Source organism: Lynx canadensis, chromosome C2 (assembly GCF_007474595.2).
Source record: "Lynx canadensis isolate LIC74 chromosome C2, mLynCan4.pri.v2, whole genome shotgun sequence".
Taxonomy (NCBI): Eukaryota; Metazoa; Chordata; class Mammalia; order Carnivora; family Felidae; genus Lynx; species Lynx canadensis.
In genome coordinates this window covers 157035090-157054414 of record NC_044311.2, presented here as the reverse complement: position 1 = coordinate 157054414, position 19325 = coordinate 157035090, and the positions used below count along the sequence as shown (strand labels likewise).

Genomic DNA, 19325 nt, shown 5'->3' with positions numbered 1-19325 from the left:
CATACATGATCATTTACCAACCAGCCAGAGACTTGGGGTCAGAGGTCGGTGTCAGGTGGGAGGGGTCAGCAGGAGTCACAGTGATGCTGCCTGGGTCTGTGTCCCCTGCCCTCCTGACCCTTGACCACCCAGGGCCACCTAGACCCACAAAGTTCTTATCAACTGGGAAAGAAGAGAGGGCGACTGTCGGGTTCAAACCACTGTTCTTCCTCCCACGGTGAGTTCCTCTCTCGCTTCTGGGGGGCGCCTGCACCGGTGGGGTCAGGAAGGCTGCGTCCCTGCGCTGTGTGCTGCGGGCCTGGGCTGGCGGGGGACCCGGAGCAGGGGTGCGGGAGGCCACCCCGGGGCCCACTGAGGCTGCTGTACATAGTCATGTGCCTAGTGAGCTTTTCCAGGCTTTCCTCCTGTGACCTCAGTGAGCTGAAACGTGCGACTAGGGTGGCGGCCGTCTGTTAACATCCGTTGGAGATGTCTGTCTAGAGACAGAGACAGAGGGGCAGATGTCTGTCTAGAGACAGAGGCGGGGAGATGTCTGTCTGTCTCTGACTGTCTAGAGCCAGAGACGGTGGGGGAACAAAATCTCTCCAGTCACGTGGTTAGTTTCATGCAGAGAGGCTTCAACATCCTCTTTCCCTCCCGTCCTCTGTCTCTCTATCTCTCTGTCTCTCTCCCCTCCCCCCTGCCGGCCCCCCTCCCCCCAGCAAGCCCTACCCCAGGGGCTGGGCCCCGTCGCAAGCACCTGTGTCCCCCGCAGCCTCTGCCCAGACCCGGGGGCGGGGGCTTCCCTGGAAGGAGCGTGGTGTTTGCAGCCACGGCAGAGTCATTCTGCGGCGAGGAGAAAGGTCACCGGCGGCCTACGAAAGGGTCCTGCGGATCTCGGGAAAGGGCCCAGGACGCAGTGTGTGCGCACACAGGCCATCGCCCCCCGCCGGCCCTGGGTGCTCTGGAGAGGGGCGGGCCGGGCAGGGCGTCATAAACGACAGTAATCGCGCTTAAGAGGAGCAGCCTTCCCCGTCTGCTACCCTGCCCGCTGCGATTTGGAGAGGTCAGACCCAAGTGACCCTCGGCCTCGGTGAAGGGCAGCTCCCGCCGTGAGCTGGGCCTCGGCGCTCCCCGCCCCCGGGCCGTCTTCCCGTGTCTTCTCATTAGCTGTTCCCGCGGACTGGCTTCCCTCCGGAGGGGAATTCCTGAAACCCACACACCCTCGGGAGGGCTGGGCACCAGATAAAAGCCGTCCTCAAAGCCCGGCCCCTCCTGGGACCCGGTGGCTGTGCTCGGCGCGCAGCTTGTCCTCCTGAGGCAGGGGTCTGTACCCACGGAAAACAGCTTCTCGGAGTTTTTCTGGTTTGCTCCCAGCTCTCCACCGGCACATCTATTTCTGTCTTTCCTTTGGGAGAAATGTGCTTTGCCAATGACTAACCGCAGTTGTGCTGAGATGCTATCACCTGTCACCTGCACGGCAGGACCCGAGCCCATGCGGAAATGAGATAGGCCCGCGCCACCTGCCTTCCCCCTGGCAGAGCCCTGAGAAGGTCTGTGCCACCCGGGGCCGCCTCTGTCCTGTCTCAGGACTCGGGCATGGGGCCATCACAGTGACTGCCCCAGGGCCCCCTGCTGCCATCCTGAAAGGGCCCACCCGGGTGTCTGACGAGCAGCTCCCTCCCTGCGGGCCGAGGGCGGAGCCCCTGGATGGAGCTTGGGACCTATACTCCTCATGTCTGTCCTGCTGATGCTGTGTGTCCCGCTCCTGGCCCTGGCGACCCCGGGCCGAGGCACCCGGCGATGGGAACCCTGCACAGGTAAGGGGGGTATTGAGCTGGGGGCCGGGAGGGGGGCAGCTGCGCGGGTCAGGGCCACTTCCCATCCCCCGGTCAAGGTCACTGCGAGCCGGGTTGGCTTCGGGGGCACTGGCAGGTAGAGGGGGACGGGCAGAGGCAGAGATGGAAGGGGTGGGGGGGCCGGCACAGTAGAAAGCTGCTGACAGGGTGGGGACTCAGTTCAAAGCCTTAACCAGCCTCCGTCCAAGGGCTTCACAAGTATTTTCCTGTGCATCCTGGGGAAAGGCCTTGCACCTGCTTCAGGAATGAGCCAGCCCCCCCCCCTCCGCCCGCCCCCCTCAGGCCGCAAGCTCAGAGAGCCCCAGGTCCGCGCTTAGTAAAGCACAGCCCCAGACACCCACGCCAGCGCTGGGGAGAGTGCCACCGGCTGGCTCCTGGCGGGGGCGCGGTTCTGCTCCCCCTCGTTCGGAAAGGTTGACTAGCTAACGGCCATGACATCACTCTGTCTTTCTGGAGTCGCTACCAAGAGATTTTACTTATCAGAGCTAACATTGAACACAAAGTAGCCGGAGGAGGAGGCCTAGCAGCTGGAGACCCGCCGCAGGTGGGCGAGTGGGGTCCGCGGCGCGGGGCTGGGCGGGGGGCAGGTGCCAGGGGATTGGCAGGGCCCTTCCAGCTTCATGTGTGCAAGTTACTCAGCCGGGGTCCCTTCCATGTGAGGGCTCTTCGCTCTGGTGGCCCCTGGTTCCAGTGACAGGACCGGCAGATGACTGATGCTGACCCAAGTTTGGAAAGCTGGCCCACGCCCCGCACTCTGGGCTCCTGTCCCCAGCGACTGCCTTGGGACTTGTGGTTTGCGAGCAGTGCAGGATTTGAAGGTCACCTGTTGCAGGCAAAACCCCCCGCACGGAGGCCACCGCGCGGTCCCGGGGGGCCCCAGAAGGACCCCCAGGCAGCGCTGCTGTAGCCGCTGTCCTGAGTGCGGCAGTCTCCCCGGTGGGGAATGAATCACTGACGTGTACCTTCACGTTCCCTTCAGCCCTGGGAACAGAGTCAGCCTGCATAGTAATAATAAAGGTTATTTATAAAGCCCGCCCCCTGTGCCCTAAAGGCTTGTTGCAGATAGTTGAAAGGTGACCCAGTTATAAACACCGGGACTCAGGAGGAAAGATAAAAGTCGGGTGCGTTTGGAGTGCTCCCAAGGCACTCGTGCTCGGCGGTTCGGGACTTCAAATGGTTAAAACAATCACTTTGATTCCTGTCTGTTTTGGAAGGCACCTACCTGAGTTTACACCGCAGGGTTGTGTGAGTGTGCGGGGGGGGGGGGGCGCCTTTCGCCCGCCTGGGGGCCTTGTTCCTGGTCTGTGCCACTGTGTGCACGCCAGGTGCCAGGAGCCTTGGCCGCCGCAGCCCTGGGCTGTCATGTCCTGCCCCGAGTCTGGGAGCACAGACGATGCCAGCCTGGGGTGGTGACTGTGGGTGCCGTGCTGTCTGCGAGGGCCTTAGTGCCCCTGGGCGTCCCACCCCGCTCTGTGGAGGGTGCCGTGCTGGGGAGATGGGGCGGCTTTGGCTCCCAGTGCCGCCGTCGTCTGCCCCTGCTGCGAGGCTGTTGGGGGACTATGGGCTGGATTTAGGGGTACCCTCACCCCAGCGGGGCAGTAAAGGTACCCTTACACCTGCACTTTGGGAAGAGGTAACTCAGTGCTGGCGACGGCAGGGCGGCCAGAGGGGCCCAGGAGTCGGCAGAACTGGGAAGTGGGTCTGGAGGACTCCGAGTTCGCCGTTGGGGAGGTGTGGCAGGACGGTCCAGAAGGCTGGGGGCGTGGGGGGAGGGCCTCGTCTGGACGGTAAGCGGGCCGCTTCTGTGCGGCTTTTGTGGGAACGAGATGGCAGGGCCGTGTGCCGGACTGCCCGGGCGGGCACGGGGTCCAGGCGGGAAAGCCGGCAGGGTCGCGTGGGTGCTCACGTTGGCGAGCAGCTCACTAGTGCTCTTTGGAGGGGGGGGGGCTCACCACTCCCAGACACCTTACGGATAGGTGTTTTAGTGGTAGGGCAGTTGGGTCACGTGTCTGCCCAGGAGACCACCTGCCGGGTGGTGGGGCCTGGGGCCTGGCCTTTCTGCGCAGGTGTGGGTGCAGGTGCGTCTGAGGTTGGGGCAAGTCTCAGAAAGCCTTGGCCAAGCGGGACCGAGGGGCCGGTGGGCAGGCCGCGTGCACGAGGCCACCAGGGGGCAGGTGGGAGGTGCAGGCTGGGAAACCTACGTGGTGGCCCTCGGACAGGTTTCAGGGCTCAGGGGCGCAGGGTGTGCACGTGGTGTTGGCGTGGCCTCCCGGGGGGTGAGTGTGGCCAGCAGGATTCCGGGGCGACGTGCCTCTTATAAGCCGTTGGCCTCCCTGGCTCCAGGAGCCAGCCCGCGTCTCCTGACCCCTGACCCCCCTGCCGCTCCGCCAAGCGGGGCCAGCTGCTTTGGGACCAAAAGGTTGAGGTTCGGGTCCCTAAGGTCCTTCCTGGGTCCTGTAGGACATCCGTGGTTCTGGGCTGCGTGGCGTGCGTGGTGCCGGGAAAGTGGCTGGGGCCGTCCTGGGGGAGACGCCTTGATGGGCTGTGCTGTGGACAGTGGGGTGAGGGGGACACTGGGGGAAGTCCCTGGCATCCATCACACCCAGCTCACGTCCACGGGGATGGGAGGCCGAGGTGGAGGGACGCAGCTGGACCCTCCCGGGCTGGCCCGCTGGGGGGCTCCCAGGGGCTGGGTACGGAGAAGGGGTGGGGGGCACAATTGTCAGCTGCTGCCGGACGTCAGGGTCACGGTGTCTCCCCTTCCATTTCTTCCCCTCCTGCTGCCCCCAGAGCACCCGGGGGTGGGCTCCTCGCCAGGGCTCAGCCTTGGCGTCACTCGGAACGTAGTCCGAGTGAATCCCTTCACTCACCCCTTCTTACCCCTCCTTCCCTCCTTCATTCACTCCATACCCAGGCAAGGGCGGTGCTGTGCCCACCCCTGGGGACACTAGAATCACAGAGCCACCAGCAGCTGTGACTTCCTCCAGAGTGGGAGGGGCCCGGGGGGGGGGCTCAAGAAGGAACCTTGAGGATGGCAGTGGGGGACCCAGGGTGCCAGGGACCCCAGGCTGCAGGTGGGGTGGTCAGACCTGGGCTCTGGGTGCCTGCGGGGGCCCTTCATCCCTAGAGCTAGAGAAAGTACTCACGAAATGACAGAACAGATCCGCATTTTATTTTATTTTTTTAAAACGTTTGTTTATTTTGAGACAGAGACAGAGAGAGAGTGCGAGCATGAGCAGGGGAGGGGCAGAGGGAGGGCGAGAGAGTCCCAAGTGGTTTCCCCGTTGTCAGCGCAGGGCCTGCCTCCAGTCTGGAACTCACAGACCCGTGAGATCGTGACCTGAGCCGAGCTCGAAGGTTGGGTGCTTACCCGAGGGAGCCCCCAGACCTGCATTTTAAAAGCTACCTGGCAGTAAGGAGGCCGGGGGGCTGGCCCAGCGGGCAGCATCTGGCCTCTTGCGTGTTTGGGGGGCAGGAAGCCTGGATGGCTCTCTCGGCCACCAACTTTGGCCTTGCCCATGTTCAGCCAGAAGCTTGCAGGAGAGCGGTGCTTTCCAGCCTGAGTTCTGGGGAATCCTGGCCCCTGGGAGAGGCCCTCACGTGGGTTCCTGGAGACCCTGTGTGGGCACGACGCCCCCTCCTGGCGGCTCACGGAGCATCCTCCCGCAGGAAGAAGAGGCTTCTGTACCGCCTTTGTGGGGGGGGGGGGGGACTTCCCCCTGGGGCTGGGGGCCTCCCGGTGGAGCGCAAGCAGCCAGAGCCCCAGGTCTCATCTGAGCGCCGCGCCCCCAGGAGACCCCTCCACACCCCTCACCTTTGTCTCCCCAAAATCACACCTCAGAGAGAACCACCCCACTCACTCCCCAGTGCAGAGGAGGTGAGATGCCAGCCAGGGCCCCGCACTGCCACCAGGGGAGGCTGACTCTGTCACCCTGACGTCGTCCTCTTTAAAAATTCTCACCCATTAGGCCAGGGCGCTTTTTGTTTGCACGAAAGTTAGGAAGCAAAGAATATTAATTAAAACAAATTTTTTTAGTGTTTATTTTTGAGAGAGAGAGAGAGAGAGAGAGAGAGAGAGAGAGAGACAGCACGAGCAGGGGAGGGGCAGAGAGAGAGGGAGACACAGAATCCGAAGCAGGCTCCAGGCTCCGAGCTGTCAGCACAGAGCCCGACGCGGGGCTCGAACTCACGGACCGTGAGGAAGTGACCCTGTCTGGGACTGAGGCCTGCTATGGGGAGCCCTGGGAAAGGTGGGGGCCCCGTCCAGACAGCCTCGAGGGACGTGCCCTGGAAGGCAGCACCCCTGGGCCTCAGAGGCCAGGGTGTTGGAACTCAAAGTGGCTTAGCCTCTGGGGTCTTCCTCTTGACCTCTGTCACACCGGGCGGGGTCTGCGGCCGGGGACGGCATGGCACATTGGCATGTGCAGGCAGAGGCGGGGGGACGTTTGAATAAAACACTGAAGTTCAAGGGCAGATGGAGAGAGAGAGACTCAGAAGGCAATGCCCCCTTTAGCTGTCTCCCTGGAAGGCCCGGCCCCGCCTGCCTCCCGGCCCAGAAACCACCTTGGGCCCTGCATCCTGGTGCTGGACTGACCGGGGAGAGCGAGGCCTGGGGCAATGGGGCCTTCTTGCCAAGGGGCCCGCTGTCCGGGTGGCTGTGGCCACCCGAGGCCCGAACATTCCGTCCAGCCACCCGGAGCCGCCTGGAGGTGCGGTTGGTGACCACCAGGGTGGGCCTCAGAACTCACTGCCGTTGGAAGTGTTCCCAAGATGTGGCTCGTCAGCAGGGTTGCTAAAGCCAGGGTTCCGTCGGCCCGGAGGCTGGGAGAGAGGGCCAGTGGAGGCCAGGACTGCAGGTTTATTCGCTCAGCTCCAGATGTGTGCTTGGGAGGAGGCAAGCAGCTTCTAGGGCCAGGAGCCCCAGTAAGACTACAGAGCTGGGGGCCGTGGCTGCCAGAAACAGCCTGGGGGCCTTTCAGTAACGGGAGGGCTGGCTCTGGTTCATCTGGTCGTGATGTGAGGCTGCGCACCGGCTCGGCCCTGGCTATTAGGGTCCGAAGATGGTGAACATTCACGCTGACCTGTGTGCCCAAGATTGCGCTGGGTTAGATCGTGAAGGAGGTAGGGAAGAGCCGGGGGTCCCCAGAGTGCTCAGCTGGCCCTGGGGGGACGTGCCCATCAGAATGGTGGCCTCAGCAGGCAGGGCGGGGGCACACGGGGCGGCAGAGCAGGGACACGCAGGAGGCCGGGAGGCAGCAGGAGGAGGCAGGGGCGCAGCAGGCGGGGCGGGGGCACGCGGGGCGGCAGAGCAGGGATACACTGGAGGAGGGTCTGCAGCAGGGGCTGGGCTGGCAGCAGGAGGGGGCTGAGCAGGGGGAGTCCTCGCAGCAGACAGGGGTGCAGCAGACGGGCTTGCAGCAGACAGGGGTGCAGCAGACGGGCTTACAGCACACAGGGGTGCAGCAGGCGGGCCTGCACACGGGGCGGCAGAGCAGGGACACGCAGGAGGAGGGTCTGCAGCAGGGGCTGGGCTGGCAGCAGGAGGGGGCTGAGCAGGGGGAGTCCTCACAGCACACAGGGGTGCAGCAGATGGGCTTGCAGCAGACAGGGGTGCAGCAGACGGGCTTGCAGCACACGGGTGCAGCAGTCTTCCTGGCAGGGGGAGGAGGTGCAGCAGGACTGCTGGCAGCATGAAGAGGTTGTGCAGGGGGAGTCCTGGCAGCAGACAGGGGTGCAGCAGGCGGGCCTGCACATGGGGCGGCAGAGCAGGGACACGCAGGAGGCCGGGCGGCAGCAGGAGGAGGCAGGGGCGCAGCAGGCGGGGCGGGGGCACACGGGGCGGCAGAGCAGGGATACACTGGAGGAGGGTCTGCAGCAGGGGCTGGGCTGGCAGCAGGAGGGGCCTGAGCAGGGGGAGTCCTCGCAGCACACAGGGGTGCAGCACACGGGCTTGCAGCACACAGGGGTGCAGCAGACAGACTTGCAGCAGACAGGGGTGCAGCAGACGGGCCTGCACACGGGGCGGCAGAGCAGGGATACACTGGAGGAGGGTCTGCAGCAGGGGCTGGGCTGGCAGCATGAAGAGGTTGTGCAGGGGGAGTCCTCACAGCAGACAGGGTTGCAGCAGACGGGCTTGCAGCACGCAGGGGTGCAGCAGTCTCCCTGGCAGGGGGAGGAGGGGCCGCACAGGAGGGTCAGGCAGGGGGCCGGGGCGCAGCACGGGGGCTCGCAGCAGCTCTCTGGGCAGTCGTCCACCTGCCAGGAGGAGTCGGGGCAGGAGTCCGAGGCGCCGGGCAGGCAGACGCGGCTGCCATAGCTCAGGTCGCCGGAGCAGACGGACAGGGTGGACGCGGCCATGGCGGGGGCGGTGGGGCTGCAGGAGGGAGTGGGTGTGGGTGTGGGTGTGTGAGTGTGTGTGTGAGTGCGGGTGTGCGTGCCAGCTGTTCGGGCTCACTTTTATAGCCCTCTGTGTTGTGTGTTTCGCCAGCAGAGGCTCAGGACATTTCCCCTTCCTTGTTGGTGTTTAGAGCTAGTTTTCAGGGACCCCTCATTACGGCTTGTTTATTTTCCCGGAAGATGCCACCCAGCTCGTAAAAGTCCCCCTGTGTGTTGGGTCCTGAGCGAGTCTGCTGAGTGGGCGTGGGGCCATCCGGCCAGGCTGGAGCTGAGGCAGGTGGATGTGGTGTGTGGGGGGGGTGGGCTCTCAGCCAGTGGGCAGTCGTCTTAGGGATGTGGTAACAGGGGAGGTGACTCGGATTCTGGCCTCAGGAATAGCTCCTGATGTGGGTGCCCGTCTCTGGGGCACGTGGTCCCCATTCTTTTGCGTTTGTCACCAAGTGCAAAGAGATGAAGGGAGGGTAGAAATGCCTGAGAGGGCTCTGGCCGTGGTGCGGGCTGTCTCTGCCTGACCGCTGCCTGGGTGGAAGGCTGTGGCCTGGGGACGAACTGGCTGTGTGCTGTGGGGTCAAGTTCGTGGGCAGGGGGAGGGGTGGGCCTGTGCCTGGCCAGGCAGCCGGCATAATTCTCCAGGGGGCGTGTCTCCTTTCCAACCTCTGGGCTCCCAGGGCCCCTGTGGCTCTGGCCACAAGGTGGGCGTGGTGGGGCAGGGCATGTGGTGCCCCTCACCTCCCCCCGCTGGGCTGTGGACCGGTTTCGCACCCCCCCCCCCCACCGCTTGCTTGCCGAGCAGCTGGTTGCATTTCCTTCCGCCCCTTCTTCCCCCTCCCTCCCCGTGCCACTCATTCTCTCCCTGCCATTGTATCTTTCCTGGGGCTGAGCCTGGAGTCCCCTCTGTGGGCCCCCGGGACGCCCCTGTGGGATATTCAGGGTCCCGGAAACAGTCACCGAAAGCTCTTGTGCCAGGCACAGCCAGGGGCCGGGGCAGCAGGGGGTGGGAGCGTGGGGGGTGGGGGTGGGCGAGCAGATGTAGATCAGCCCTGGGCCAGGGCCTCTGCCGGAGGAGGGGGAGGGGAGACACAGGCAGGTGGGTAAGCGGAGGCAGGGTGCCTGTGGGGGCTCAGGGAGTCAGCGGGGCCGGCTCGCAGAGGTTCTGTGATGTCTCAGTCACTGTGCAGGGGTGTGGCGGCCGTGCGAGGGGTCTGGGGTGGTGGGAGGGCAGCCGACTCTCAGAGGCCATGCACACGCGACCGGGTTAGCGTATCTGCCGGGTTTGGGGGTGGCTGGACCAGACTCCTTAGAAGGCTGAGGGTTCATTTTATTTTTTAAACGATTACTGCTATTTTACATTGTCTCGGCGGCATTTCAAACCAGAATCCTTAGAAACGACGAAAGCTACGTTCATCACACACGCTTGACCGTGCACGTGTGTATTTGCTTCCTGGGATTGGGTGTAACAAACCACCACACTCCTGATGCTTTAAAACAACAGAAATTTATTCTCTCAGTTCTGGGGACCAGAGTTCTGAAAGCAGGTCTCTCAAGCTGAGATTGGGGTGTGGGCAGGGCTCCTGCCCCTCAGGAGACTCTGGAGGAGGGTCTCTCCTGCCCTTTCCAGCTTGGTGACTCCCCCTGGCTTGTGGCCACAGCGTCCCGAGCTCTGCCTCCCGTCACATCGCCTCCTCCTTGTCCGCCTCTCTGGTGTGAGGACCCCAGACGGCCCCTGGATGTCTAGGGCCCACGTGGCTGGCCCGGGTCACCTGCCCACCGTGGGATTCTGCATTTAGTCAGCCATCCACAGGTACCCTTCGAAGTCCTTTTTTCCACGCAAGGTCACAGGCGCCGTTTGGGGTTCTGGTGAAGCTGTCTTTGGGAGCGTTATGTGACCTATCGCCGTGTCCCTGCAAACATACCTGCACTGCCCACTGCCCACCACTGCTGGGGCTTGAACCACATCAGCTGGGCCCTCTGGGGGCCTCTGTCCCCTCTGTGGCAAGATGGGCTCATAGGGTTATCTGAGGATGGTGTGATTTAGACACGGCAGGTGCCTGGAGCTTACTAAATGCTTCACACAAGTCGGCCGCTCTCACTGGGGTTTTATCAGCCATGTGGCGGCGTCATGCTTAACAATGTGACCTGAGTATCCACTAAGCTTAGAAAAGTCATGATGCAATCAGCTAGAAGGCTCTCAGCGGCTGTCAGGCACGTGAGTATGCCCGGAAGGTGCACAGCAGGGCCCGAGGCTTCAGGTCCCGGAGGGCGGTCACCGTCTGGCCCTGTGGTAAGGTTCAAAGCACGGATTTCTGGGACATAGGTCCTGGCGAACTGGACGGCCTTGTCCTGCACCCGCTGGGGCTTCCCTTTACAGGAGACCACGTGCAGGCCCTCACTCCCTAGATGCTTTGGATCGAAAGGGGGGCTCCAGGAGGTCCGTGCTGGCTCTTCCGCTCAGACTTAGCAGTTCCGCAGGCACAGAGCTGCAGGGCGAGGACAGGACCACACGGGGACGGGCGAACGCTCTGCCATGTGAGCTCAGTGCCGGCGCTCCCGGCCTGCCCTGGCCGTCGGCGTGAGGGCGCAGGGCCCCGGAAGGCAGGGTCCTCTCGCAGTCGTTGAGTTCCCATCATCTTTCTGCAAGGGCGGCATCTCCTACCGGACCTTCTGTAGAGGGATGTGCACGAGCCGCGGGGGGCCTCCAAGCAGCGGGCCTGTCATCTTCCGGCCTGGCCCCGTTGCAGCTCTCGGTCCCCGTCTTATCTGCCCGGTGTTGTTTAGCAAACGAGGGACCCCTGTTGCCAGAACCAGGGAAATGGAGGCAGGCACAGACCCTGAAGGCCTCTCCCTGGAAGAACCACCAGCCGGGCAGGGGGTGGGGGTGGGGATGGGAGGGCTACGGCAGGAACCCCATTCCCCTGGAGGGGGGGCCAGTTCAGCTCAGATGAGCCTAAGCTCAACTTCTGCAGGTCCTGGGGGGTCACATCTGGAGGTGCACATGTGGCCTGGAGCCCAGGAGAAGCCGGACGTGTCCGGAGAGAGAGCCAAGGTGCAGGGGGAGGGAGGTCAGGGTGGGGCCCTGCAAAAGTCAAGAGCTGTGTCCTAGAGGCCGGGGCCAGCTCTGCAGGGACAGATGCGTAGGAGAGGGAACAGGAGTGACACTAACGGGAGCACGGGGGCCTTTGGTGGCTGTGCCAGGCTGGGTCAGGGGCTGGGGTGTGGGAGGGTGGGGGGAAGGGTGTCTCGGTGGAGGGTGTGCAGAAGGAGGTCACTGAGAGCCGAGGCTCTGCTCTGAAGGGGACAGACACAGGCTGCTCTGGGCCGGGAGCGGGGTGGGCGCTGTGCTCTAATCATCACTACGGAGGGAAAAGCGTTTGGCCCTGTGTGTGTGGTCTGAGGACGCAGCTCCGGAGACAGGAGGGTGTTAGGTGCTGGAGAAGGAAGGAGGGGCAGGAGGGCTCTGGCGGCCAAGGGGGTGCTTGCTGGACCCCTGCACCCCCCTTTCGTCCCCAGGGTATGCCAAACCCTGCGTCCTGCCGGGCTCCCAGCAGAGGGGAGAGATGCCCAGGGTTGCTGTGCCCGGGATGGCTGCCACTGAGTCCCTGAGGGTCTGCCCGCCAGGGCCACGGCCACGGCCACCACGCCTGTGACTGGCCCAGATCTTGCGGGACGGGAGCCCCGTGCCAGGCCAGTGAGAGGCGGGGCCCTGAGGAAGGGCTGGTGTGGCCGAGGACCACAGGGCAGCCAGTCCTCACTTGTGCAGGGACCGGCTGGGTGTTCAACTAGGATTGGCCCCAAGAGAACCAGGTGACATGGGGTTAATGCAAGCACGTTTATTAGGTTTTCCCAAGCAGCTTCCGAGGAGGGGAGACCATTGCGGCCTGTGCTTCGGACGTGGTCGCAAATCATGACCATTGGGACCCCGGGAGGAGTGTGGCAGGGGGGTGGGAAGAGTCATCCTGAGTTGGGTGGGAACCCCTTCCCACCCAGGCCTGAGAGGAGGGGGTGCTGTCTATACTTGGCAGGGGCCTAAGAGACAGACCCCAAAGCAGCTGGGAGGCTGGTAGGTGGGAGCGCTGGGGGTCCCCATAGTGACGGCTGGCCACATCACTGGCAGCAGGACTTCTGGGCCGAGGCAGGGCAGGAGCAGGCAGGGCGGGGGCACACGGGGCGGCAGAGCAGGGATACACTGGAGGAGGGTCTGCAGCAGCGGCTGGGCTGGCAGTAGGAGGGGCCTGAGCAGGGGGAGTCCTTGCAGCACACAGGGGTGCAGCAGACGGGCTTGCAACACACAGGGGTGCAGGAAAAGAGCTTGCAGCAGACAGGGGTGCAGCAGGCGGGCCTGCACACGGGGCGGCAGAGCAGGGATACACTGGAGGAGGGTCTGCAGCAGGGGCTGGGCTGGCAGCAGGAGGGGCCTGAGCAGGGGGAGTCCTCGCAGCACACAGGGGTGCAGCAGACGGGCTTGCAGCAGACAGGGGTGCAGCAGACGGGCTTACAGCACACAGGGGTGCAGCAGACGGGCTTGCAGCAGACAGGGGTGCAGCAGGCGGGCCTGCACACGGGGCGGCAGAGCAGGGACACGCAGGAGGCCGGGCGGCTGCAGCTGGGCTGGCAGGGGGAGGCAGGGGTGCAGCAGGGGGAGGCAGGGGCACAGCAGGCGGGCCTGCACACGGGGCGGCAGAGCAGGGATACACTGGAGGAGGGTCTGCAGCAGGGGCTGGGCTGGCAGCAGGAGGGGCCTGAGCAGGGGGAGTCCTCGCAGCACACAGGGGTGCAGCAGACGGGCTTGCAGCACACAGGGGTGCAGCAGACGGGCTTGCAGCACGCAGGGGTGCAGCAGTCTCCCTGGCAGGGGGAGGAGGGGCCGCACAGGAGGGTCAGGCAGGGGGCCGGGGCGCAGCACGGGGGCTCGCAGCAGCTCTCTGGGCAGTCGTCCACCTGCCAGGAGGAGTCGGGGCAGGAGTCCGAGGCCCCGGGCAGGCAGACGCGGCTGCCATAGCTCAGGTCGCTGGAGCAGACGGACAGGGTGGACGCGGCCATGGCGGGGCTGCAGGAGGGAGTGGGTGTGGGTGTGGGTGTGGTGGGTGCTCGGGTGTTTGGGGCTTATATACACCTCGGGGCTTCGTGCTGTTCATCACGAGGCCTGAAAAGCCTGTCCGATTGTTGCTGGAGCACGTCCCTGAGGAAGCTGGTCACGGGCCCGCGGCGGGTAGCTTAGCCCATTAATGACGCGGGAGGGTCAGTCACCCCTGATACCCGCCCTCCGCTCCCAGCGTCCCTCTGCGGCTCCTTACTGTCACTTCCCGTGCCTCTCAGCACCAGGGAAATCATGGGCCTATTTGTTCATGTTGTCTTTATTTGGGGAAATACTTCTGTTCCGAATCCGTCAACCAACGGATAGCTTGGGAGCTGTATTTATTTTTGGTGTATGTGCAAACACGCGTGTGTAATAGCTCTTCTGTGCCCGCAGCTATTCGGAACAAGTTTGTGTACATTTTTTTAAATGTTTATTTTTGAGAGAGACAGAGCACAATTGGGGGAGGGGCAGAGAGAGAGAGGGAGACACAGGATCCGAAGCAGGTTCCAGGCTCGGAGCTGTCAGCACAGAGCCCGACGTGGGGCTCGAGCTCCCAAACCGTGAGATCACAACCCGAGCGGAAGTCGGACGCTTAACCGACTGAGCCACGCAGGCGCCCTGAAAGCCTGTACGTGTTAACTCCGTGACCCTGAACCTTGTGAAGTAGGAACCGTTGTTCCCATTTTACAGATGGGGAAACCGAGGCACGAGTGAACACCAACACCCATACAAAGTGAGCAGAAGGGCCCGGATCAGAAGTGGGGGGCCCGTGTTCTCAGGCCAAGACTCCTGCTGCCCCAGAGGGCAGAGAGCAGGCTGGCTTCTGGGAGATGCGAGGGCACAGGATGAAGGCACATTGAGAAATGGCAGCGAGAGGTGTCCGGGAAGGTGTGCGGTGGGTGCCGGTCGGCGGGCAGCACCTGGTAAGGCGGTGCTTCTAGAACCTGGGAGAACGTGTGCTCAGTGGCCGCAGGATCGTGTGCGCGGACTGTGGGGCGAGGTTGCGGGAGGCAGGTGGTCGGTAAGAGCGGGACCTTGCCCGGCTGAGAGCAGGGAGCGTGGGACAGGGCGAGTGTCCCACGCGGGCTGAGGCAGCGGCCTGCAGGACCCCGGCAGGTGGCGCTGGTGAGCCATCAGCTGGCGCAGGCGGGGATGGGGACTGGGGGACGGAGCCATCGCAGGTGACCCTGAGGGAGTCCGAACCTAGTTGGGGCGCGGCCGGGGAGGCCCTGCGCACGGCCTGACTGGGACTGCCAGCTTGGTGATCGCCCCCCGACTGTCCACACTCGCAGCGGGAGGGACCGCTGCCCTCTGTGCGGGGAGGCCGGCCTGCAGTGGCCGCTTGGGCTCCGAGCGGGAGCCTGGTGTCAGCAGGAGAGCAGGGATGCAAGGGTGGGGGGGGGGGGCAGAGCCCCTGAGCGCCCAGAAGCCTCAGGAGTGGAGGGAGAGCAGGTGGGTCCCCAGGCTTTGGGGGGGCCCCTTCTGGAGGTGATGCGGGGCATTTCTGGGGAGCGTGGGGGCTCCGGGGAAGCAGGCTAGAGGGCTGTGGTGGGTGTGGCTGGTGCCGGCCAGACGGGCCGCCCTTCCTGAGCCGAGGCAGGTGCAGGCGCCGGGGTCTCTGCTCACGCGGGCACGGACGGGCCACACGCGGCCAGACGCCAGTGCCCCGCAGGGAAGACAGACTTGATTGAGGGTGACGCGGCGGGGCCGAGACTTGGGCATGGAGCTGAACGGGGTGCCCCGCGCAGGCAGCAGGGTGGTTGGCCAGAGGGGAGCAAACGCTGACGTGCAGAGGGTCTTGGCTGGGGGGGGGGGGGCATCCGGGTTTGGGACTGGCAGTGTGGGGTGGGGCCCCTGCCTCCCAAAGAGACGGGCAGGCCACCTTTCCTGATGACGCTTCGAAGGGATGGCGCCCTGCTTTCCGCGAAGCTGGGCTTGCGCCAGGCGCGCCTCCGGGGGCTGGGGTCTGTAGCTGCTTTGCGGGGACGCCTCTCGAGCGGGGGGCTGGGGCTGGGGCTGGGGTCGGGGGCGGCCAGGCTTTCCGGGCACGTGCTTCTCCAAATGCTCGTGCGCTGAGAGTGAAGGCAGTGCCCGCCTCGCTCACGGCCGCCCACCCCTCTGACGCCTGCCCGGACGCACACTCGGTCCCCTGGGACGCTGGCGCTGCTCACATTCGTGGCCGCCCAACAGGCGAGTGCTCTGTGGGCCAGCGGGGAGCCGTCCCCCCCTTGTCGCGGGAGCAGATGCCACACGGTTATCTCGAGTCTCCCCGACCCGGTGCTGCGCCCACTGGCGGGGGCTCTGCCCGTGTTCCCTCCGCTCACTGCCCCCCTGAGACGGCCACCTGCGGCCTCCTGTGCGCGTGTGCAATTATGAGCACGCAGGGGACCACGGGGTGGCTCAGTCGGGTGGGTGTTTGACTCTGGATTTTGGCTCAGGTCGTGGCCTAACCGTTCGCGAGTTCGAGCCCTGTGTCAGACTCTGTGCTGACGGCAAGGAACCTGCTTGGGATTTTCTCTCTCTCTCTCTCTGACCCTCCCCCACGTGCGCTCTCTCTCAAAATAAATTAAAAAAGACTAAAATTATGAGCATGCAGTGGTTGTTATATGTTATTATTGCAGCTACCATTACTAGTATGACAAAGCCATAGTCTTCTGTTTGACTTTCTTTAAAAAAGTTTTTTAATTGTAGTAAAACAGAGATAACAGAAAATCTGCCATTGTACCCATTTTCAAATGTGCAGTGTCGGGGCACTAAGTGCATTCGCAATTGTGCAGCCGTCTCCACCGTCCAGCTGCTCTGGTACGTCATGCGAGCGGGGTCAGACCATGGCTGTCCTTTAGTGGCTGGCTGACTTCACACAGCATCATGTCCCCAAGGCTCATTCATGTCGCAGCGGGTGTCAGCACGTCTTTCATGTCATGAATGAAGAATATTCCACTCTGTGGACGGACCACATTTTGCTTAGCCATCCGTCAGTGGACCCCTGGGTCGTTTTCACCTTCTTGCTGTTGTGAACAATGCTGCAAAGAACATCTGACTGCCTTTTTTACTTTTTGGGGGTATATTCTTAGGAGTGGAGTTTCTGGGGGCGTGTGGTAAGTGCCAGAATGTTTCCAGGCTGGTGCACGACTTGATAGTCCCAGTGATGATGTTTGAGGGCTCCAATTTCTCCACATCCTTACCAACACTGGTCCTTTCTTTTCTTTTTCTTTCTTTCTTTCTTTCTCTCCCTCCCTCCCTCCCTCCCTTCCTTCCTTCCTTCCTTCCTTCCTTCTTCCCTTCCTCCCTCCCTCCCTTTCTTTCTTTCTTTCTTTCTTTCTTTCTTTCTTTCTTTTAATTTTAGCCATCCTAGCGCATATGAAGTAGTGTTTCATTGTGGTTGTGATTTGCATTTCCCTGATGACTAATAATGTGGGCATCTTTCGTGTGCATGTTGGCCCTCCTGTACAGCTTTGTTGGAGAAATGTCCATTCAAGTTCCTTTCCCACTTAAAAAAAGTGTATTTATTTTGAGAGAGGCAGAGAGAGTGGTGAGTGGGAAGGGGCAGGGAGAGGGAGAGAGAATCCCAAGTAGACTCTGCGTGCCATCAGTGTGGAGCCCGACACGGGGCTCGAAACCATGAACTGTGAAACCAGGACCTGAGCCGAAATCAATTTGGACACTTGACTGATTGAGCTGCCCAGGTGCCCCTCTCTGCCCATTTTTAAATTGGATTGCTTGTCTTTTTGTTGCTGAGTTGTATGGGTTCTTTATGTTTTCTGGTTATAAACTCTTATCAGACATACGATTTGCGAATATTTTCTCCCATTCTGTAGATTGTCCTGTCACTTTCTTGATGGTGTCTTTTGAATCACTAGAGTTTTTAATTTTGATGATGTCCAATAATTTTTTTCTTTGACCTTCATGCTTTTGGTGTCATAGCTAAGAACCTGTTGTCAAATCCAAGGTCACGAAGTGATTCCCCTATGTTTTCCTCTAAGACACTTTGGTTTTAGCGCTTACATTTAGGATGTTTATGACTTTTAGTTAATTTTTGTATATGGGGTGAGGTAGGGGTCCAACTACATTATTTTGCGTGTAGAAATCTGGCTTTTCTGGAACCATTTGTTGAAAAGATGATTTCTTTCTCCACTGAACAGTCTTGAAATCCTTGTCAAAAATCTGTTGGCCATAAATATATGGGTTTATCTCTGGACTCTCAGCTTTACTCCGTCAGTGTGTATGTCTGTCCTATATGCCAGATACCACACTGACTCAATCACTGTACTCTCGTAGTAAGTTTTGAAATCAGGAATTGTGAATCCTTCAACGTTCTTCATCGTTTTCAAGTTTATTCTATTCTAGACTCTTACCAGTTCCATATGATTTTGAAGCTCAGCCTTTTCATTTCTAGAGAAAGAGGCTTTGGGATCTTGATAAGGATCACACTGAGGAGTACTGTCACCTTCAGGTTAAGCGTTCCCATCCATGAACATGGGATGTCCTTGCTCTTATCCTCGTCTCCTTCAGTTCTTCCAGCAGTGTTTTAGAGCGATCGGTGTACAGGTCTTTCACCCCCTTGGCTAAATTTATTGCTAGGTGTTTTATTCTTTTGGATATGATTTTCACTGCCTGAAAAAGTGTTGAAAAGCAGATGACCACGTACACACAAAATACAGCCACTTAGTTTTAGAAAAACACTCCTGCTTATTTAATACATCTATTGCCAAGAATGTGTTGTCGTGTTTATTACTCACTTAAGCATCGTTTACGTAGTTTTCTACTCATCTGTTTACTTATAGCACACCCGTGTTTGGAAGCACAGGTTGGATTGTCACCAGGACTTTGTGAGCACTGTTCCCGAAGTTTGCTAAAGCGTGCGGTGCTGTTGATGGCAAGTCTGATGCCAGTCTGATTTTTACTTTTCCGTAGGTGACTTTTTTTGGCTTGTTTTGTTCTCTGGAGATGCTTTTGGGAACCACTTATTACCCATCCCATTCTGCAGTTCCAACAGGATGTGTCTGGGTTTTCCCCATTCCTTTTCTTGGTGTTGCTTAGTCCTTTAACCTGGGGCCCGTGTTTTCCACTGTGGGAAGTGCTCCTCTCCGGGGATGCATTTCCTCATCCTCCCTGTGTCCTGACTGCCTCTCCTCCTGGAATCCCACACACCAGAGGCTGCAGCCACCAGATGGGTCCCCAGGCTGGTTTCTTTCCTCTCATACTTCCTACCTCTTTGATGTTTTGTTCTAAGTCTGAGAGACTTCTCAGCCTCACCTGCAAGGCCCTTTGCTTAATTTCAAATACCAACAATAGACCTTTTTTGGGTACGTTTTCTAACCGTTCCTTTTCAAAGCCTCTCCCCCCTTGCTCTATGGCTGTGACATCTTCTTGAATGTCTTTGAGTGTATTTAAGATTTGTTAAAAGGTGATTTCTGCTTCATGAGCTGTCTGCCTGCTCTGGGGTGTGTTTTCTGTTTGCTACCCCAGGCTGGCCTTCTCACACCACTGGCTTTGCTCATACGCTGGGGTGAGTGTGGGAGTGGTCATGGCGGCCGGGCTCCCCTTCCGCTGCGTGTCTGTGCTGAGTTAGAGAAACCTCACCCGTGTGGGGAAGTTGACATGGTGCTCCGGGATCGGGGGTGGGACCCTGCCAGGTGGCGGGCTTACCTGGGAATAAGAAAGTTGGGAGCCCAGAAGCCAGGATGAGACTTATGTACATGGGGTGTCAACAGCCCCCCAGGAGCCTTAGCCTTTCCCGGGTGAGGTGTTAAATTGTCCTAGAGATACACACTGGTGGCGTTCTGGGGAGGTGCAGAGCCTCTGGGCACTCTGCCTCCGATGGCCCCGGGTGCCCCCTCCCCTGTGGACACACCTTCCTCCACCGGGCCTGCCCATGGGGACCAGGTGCTGTCGTGCTCCAGGGCCCAGGGCTTCCCACCTGCTCCACCCTGCCTGGAGGTCGGCACATCTCTGCTTCCCGTTGGCTTTGTTGCGTCCCTCACCCGTTGTAGGCTGACTTCTCCCCATGGCGGGTC

General features: G+C 61.2%; 1 protein-coding gene and 1 pseudogene across 1 annotated transcript; both read right to left on the bottom strand.

Moving 5' to 3' along the window:
- Positions 1-7030: 7030 nt before the first annotated feature.
- On the bottom strand, positions 7031-8195 carry LOC115523109 (annotated as a pseudogene).
- Positions 8196-12335: 4140 nt separating this feature from the next.
- LOC115523114 (keratin-associated protein 10-7-like) lies at positions 12336-13271 on the bottom strand. The gene has a single exon (XM_030328812.1). The coding sequence runs from the start codon at positions 13269-13271 to the stop codon at positions 12336-12338; it is 936 nt and encodes a 311-aa protein (XP_030184672.1).
- Between the last annotated feature and the right edge of the window lie 6054 nt (positions 13272-19325).